Source organism: Austrofundulus limnaeus, unplaced genomic scaffold, assembly GCF_001266775.1.
Source record: "Austrofundulus limnaeus strain Quisiro unplaced genomic scaffold, Austrofundulus_limnaeus-1.0 Scaffold182, whole genome shotgun sequence".
Taxonomy (NCBI): Eukaryota; Metazoa; Chordata; class Actinopteri; order Cyprinodontiformes; family Rivulidae; genus Austrofundulus; species Austrofundulus limnaeus.
The window spans coordinates 978,459-984,014 of NW_013952584.1; the positions used below are offsets into that span (position 1 = coordinate 978,459).

A 5,556-nucleotide genomic window follows, 5' to 3' on the forward strand; every position below is an offset into this window, starting at 1 on the left:
TATATATATATATATATGCACAAAAATAAAGTGCAGGCTGTTTAAATGTTATAGTGTAAATTGACTGTGATTCCTATGTTCCAAACATGTATTCTGTTTTTTTTTTTTTACATCATTCAATGTTCTGTCATTTCTGCTTATCTAATAGTTTTGTTGTAATGCTCTTTGATCAGCTGGTCACATTATATAAAAAAATTCCCTTCTCACCCTCCGCGGGTGGTCTCTTTCATCCTCTGAGCTCCGGTCCTCTACCAGAGGCCTGGGAGCTTGAGGGTTCTGCGCAGTATCTTAGCTGTGCCTAGAACTGTCCAGAAATGTGCAGTTCTAGGCACAGCTAAGATACTGCGCAGAACCCTCAAGCTCCCAGGCCTCTGGTAGAGGACCCGAGCTCAGAGGATGAAAGAGACCACCCGCGGAGGGTGAGAAGGGAATTTTTTTTATATATAATAGCTTGACACAAGTTTCTTGCAGCGATCTAAATGCATTTTAGCCCATTCCTCATGGGCAAAGGCCTCTAGTTCATTGACATTGTTGTACTAGCGTGCTGCAACTGCCTTCTTCAGGCCCCACCAGAGATTTTCTATAGGATTTAAGTCAGGTGATTGTGATGGCCACTCCAGAATATTCCAAGCCTTCTTCTGCACCAAGCCCTGGTAGAATTTGGTAGTAATTGCGCTGACCAACTGGCTGGAGTCTTCACCAGGATCTTCAACCAGTCCCTAGCCCTGTCTACAGTCCCATCCTGCCTGAAATCTTCCACCATAGTCCCCATACCCAAGAAACCTCACATCTCTTGCCTCAACGACTACCGGCCAGTGGCACTAACCCCTGTGGTGATGAAGTGTTTTGAAAAACTAGTCCGGGGTCATATCACAGCACTTCTCCCTCCTGGCTTTGACCCCCACCAGTTTGCCTACAGAACCAACAGATCCACAGAGGACGCTGTCACCACAGCCCTCCATGCTGCTCTGTCACATCTGGAGCAGCAGGGGAGCTATGTGCGGATGCTCTTTGTGGACTACAGCTCTGCTTTCAATACCATCCTCCCTCACAGACTGGTGGACAAATTGGGGGACCTGGGTCTCCCTCACCCCACCCGCATGTGGATAATGAGCTTCCTGACCAACCGACAGCAGAGAGTTAGGGTGGGACAACATACATCCACTGCCCTCAGCCTTAGTACTGGCTCTCCACAGGGCTGTGTGTTGAGCCCCCTGCTCTATTGTCTGTACACATATGACTGCACCTCTGCCCACCACAGCAACACCATTATCAAGTTTGCTGATGATACCACAGTAGTGGGGCTCATCTCAGGCGGTGATGAGTCCGCCTACAGAGATGAGGTGGAGCGGCTGTCAGTGTYGTGCAGGGAGAACAATCTGCTCCTTAACAGCACAAAGACAAAAGAACTCATAATAGATTACAGGAGGYAAAGAACGGATATTAAACCACTAAACATTGGGGGAAAATGTGTGGAAAGGGTAGCTGACTTTTGTTTCCTGGGGGTCCACATTGAGCAGGGCCTCACATGGAACATGAACACCTTCGAGCTGACAAAAAAGGCCCAGCAAAGACTGTATTTCCTGAGGGTTCTCAGGAAGAATAACATCAAGGAGAAACTGCTGGTGTCCTTTTACAGGTGCTCCATAGAGAGCATACTGACTTATTGTATCTGCGTATGGAATAACAGCAGCACTGCGGCTCAAAGGAAAGCTCTACAAAGGGTTGTGAATACAGCCCAAAAAATCATTGGCTGTCCTCTCCCCTCACTGGAGGACTTGCACAGTGACCGCTGTCTTAAAAAGGCACAACACATCACAAAGGACACTTCTCACCCCGGATATTCTCTGTTTACACTGATGCCTTCAGGCAGACGATACAGAGCAATCAGAACAAGAACCAACCGACTCAGAGACAGTTTTTATCCTACAGCAATAAAAAAACTAAATGAAATCAAAATAACCATTAATCATCATGAATGATGTGTGTGAGAATGTGGTTATTCTTATTTATTAGTTTTTATTTTATCACTTATTTGTTATGTATTTCTTACAGCATATGTAAAGTGTGAGACAAGTTTTTCTTTTTCTTTTTCTTTTTAGCATATGCACTGACTGATGGCACCTTTTAAATTTCGTTGTTCTTGTGACAATGACAATAAAGATTTATCTTATCTTAATTTACTTGGGATTACTGTGTTGTTGGAAGGTCCAACATCTCCCAAGTTTCATCTTTGTCACTGACTGCATGGCATTTTCACACAAGATCTCCTGGTATTGAACTGAATTCATACCTTGCACACAGTGTAGATTTCCAGTACCAGAAGACGCGAAACAGCCCCAGAGCATGACTAACCGACCACCATGCTTCACAGTGAGTAAGGTGTTCTTTTCTTTATAGGCCTCATTCTTCCTCCTRCGAACATATGTATCTTTGAGCCATAGGCCCAAAGAGTTCCAATTTTTTCTCATCGCTCCAGAGAACAGTGTCCCAACCCCTTTGTGGATTGTCCACATGATTTTCAGCATACTGGAGTCGACTCTTCTTGTGCTTTGGAGTCAGAAGAGGGGTGCGTTTGGGAGTTCTGGCATGGAGGCTTTCATCTCGCAGTGTGTGCCTTCTCGTCTGAGCCGAAACCTGAGTGCCTCCCTCTGACAAGTCCTGTCGCAGTGCCTCAGCTGTCAGCCGGGGATTTTTGTCCACCTTTCGTTTCAGGTAATGGACAGCAGTCATTGACAGCAACCTCTTTCTGCCATGCCCAAGTAGCATTTGCACTGTGCCTTTAGCTTTAAACTTGCGAATTATGCTTCCGATTGTGTCTCTTGGAATGATTACTGTCTTTGCTATCTTTTTTTTATCTGCATTCTTGCTTATGAAGAGAAATGACCTCTTCTCTTGACTTCTTTGACCATTCCCTGGACTTCACCATGTTGCAAAGACACTACTAACTGTGTAGAAAGAGCTGAGTATCTCAGTCCTTTTAAATCTACTTAATTGCTGCTCGTTATGGCTTTGTTCACATCTGCAGGTGCTTTCAACACCTGACTGAAGACACCTAATTGAGACCTCTGTTCTTGAGAGTGGCCATTTTTAAGGGTTTGAATTATTTTTTCAATGAAGAAATAAAAAAAAAGGATATTTGTTTATATACTAGAAAGAATATTGTTGTAATTTAAGTAGCACGTGTTTATTATTAAAGTCCTTCTTTGACTTGATTGTGAACAAGATGAAACATAAACATCAACACTTTACTGTAGGGGGGGTTGAATAATTTTGAACACAACTGTAGGTACTAGGGAACATGGAAATCGATCCCATTATACTAGTTAATAATGGCTACCCACATTGCGGACAGATGTGGGCCAGATCTGCCAATGATAATGCCGAGTTTAAGATGGCATGTCACTGGTCCAGTTGTGGTTTGCTTTATGTGGTACTGGCCCATGCTTGGACCACCTCTGGCAAACCACAACTGGGCCACCAAAGAGCCATCATTCTTCGTGGTATCTTGGCAGGGTGTTAGAGTGTTAGTGCATTGTGTGGGCCAGACAAATTTTGCTATGTTGTGCAGCGTCAACCTTTTTTGTTAATGTAGTCTATACAAATGTTTACCACAACACTTTTAGTTTATGAGTATGGGGTTCTTTTGAGAGAAATATGAAACAAGACAAAATACGTATTGTTGCTGTTTGAGCTTCTGAATAACCCCAACAGTCTATATAAATAAATGTGTTGTGAAATTGACACAAGTGTAAAGGTTATTCAAGTTAACAAGTATGAAAATTTAGTGACTGGAACTAAGTCCATGTTGGTCTTGACTGTGTTGAGATTAGCTTTTAGCTCATTCTTTTGATCTATTTCAGTTATTTCTTCAAGTTAAACCTTTCCAATAGGCAGAGTCCTTCTAAAAATAAGGTGTTTTGTAGGAACACTGATGTAAATCAGCTTGTTGTTACTTTTTACAGACAAGCTAGTGAGATTAGTACTTTTAAAAACCATTACTTAAACAATGATGCACAGATATAAACACAGTCACCACTAAGCAACATGACTGCCTGCACGAGCATCAAGGTGTGTGTGAAGTTGATCTATCTTTGGAATCTCCAGTGTACCAATCTCCACTTTTGGGATGCATACAAACACACCCACATTCACAGACATAGAAAAGGAATAACCAGCCTACCTTGACAGATGGTGAGTCTCCCTAGCAACACGAGTCTCTAAAGAGCCCAGTCTGTTGAGTATTTCATGAGGTGCCAAGGATACTTGGCAGAATAAAGCCAAGGCCCCAGAGGAGAGCCGAATACTGATCTTAGATTTCAGACCTAAGGCACTGTCTGCTTTTTGTTTCATGCTAAACCAACAGTTTCCAATTCAAAAAATATAAAATTTTTAGGTAATTTATTTACACCAGTAGGATACCAGTAGTGAACGGCTGTGTGGTCTTACCTGTGCCCCCTTAGATTTGCGGGAAGAGCTCGCAGTGGAGTACGCAGGTGTGTTTAGGTCATCCGTACTAATATTGTCCAACGTGTCACTAAGGCCGCTGCTCACTGAGCTGCTGTCATCCCAACTACATGAGGAGACAAAAGAAGAACAAAGAACAGACAAGTGAGGCCACAACTGATAAAGTACCCCAAAAACATGTACCTTCAGGCCCAGGCCGCCCTTGAGAAAGATCGGTGAACTCAATGGGATTTGCCTGGTTAAATAAAGGTAAATAAATAATAAGTCACCAGTAAGGATCATTAGGGCAGGCTCAGTTTTTACTAACTCAAACAGCAACATTAATTGTCTCACATCAAACTGCTGTGATGCATTTCACCAAGTGATCTCTTCACTATATGTGTTTTGTTTAGTTTGCTTAAACGTTGGAAATGTTTTATGTTTCTTTGAGGTATTTTAGAGATACTAGGTCAGGAACTCAAAAAAATTCTGACTTATTCTGGATGAGTTTGAATATAAAAATCTTTATTAAGGGTGTCAGTGTAGATGCAACAATATATTCATTTTACAGTTCAAGCACAATTTCTCTGTTTTCATCACATTTAGTTGAATATGCCAGTAGTGTTTTAAAAACCCTTGACAGTAAACAAAAACAAACAAGTGGCTTCATTAAAACATATTTTTATGACAACTGACTAAGGTACATGGTAAACCTGGGAAACATGGATGCTAAGGAATGTATATAAAGATCTTAGGTAACAAGGAATGTAAGTACAGATGAATGTATGTACAAGAGTACATTGGTGATGTAGATACTAGTGAATGAAGATACAGGTGTGCATGAGTACAGGGGTATTTAGGTGCCAGGGAACGTAGATATGGAGGAATGAAGGTACAAGGGTACATCGACACAGAGAAACATACAGCGGGTAAAATAAGTATTGAGCACATCAACATTTTTCTCAGTAAATATATTACTAGAGGTGCTAATGACATGAAATTTTCACCAGATGTAACAACCCAAGTGATCCATACATACAAAGAAATCAAACCATAAATGTCCAGAAATGAAGTTATTTGTAATAATGTGGAATGGCACAGGGAAAAAGT

The 5,556-nt window shown here is 41.8% G+C and overlaps 1 protein-coding gene across 1 annotated transcript in view; it reads right to left on the reverse strand.

Annotated features, from left to right (window-relative positions):
* The window catches only part of nav3 (neuron navigator 3), a gene marked incomplete at its 5' end in the record, with an annotated part of 211,473 nt that overhangs the window by 91,319 nt on the left and 114,598 nt on the right, over positions 1-5,556 (reverse strand). Inside the window, 1 exon segment of the mRNA XM_014018077.1 lies at positions 4,450-4,573. Within this exon segment, the coding sequence (XP_013873531.1) occupies positions 4,450-4,573 (124 nt within the window).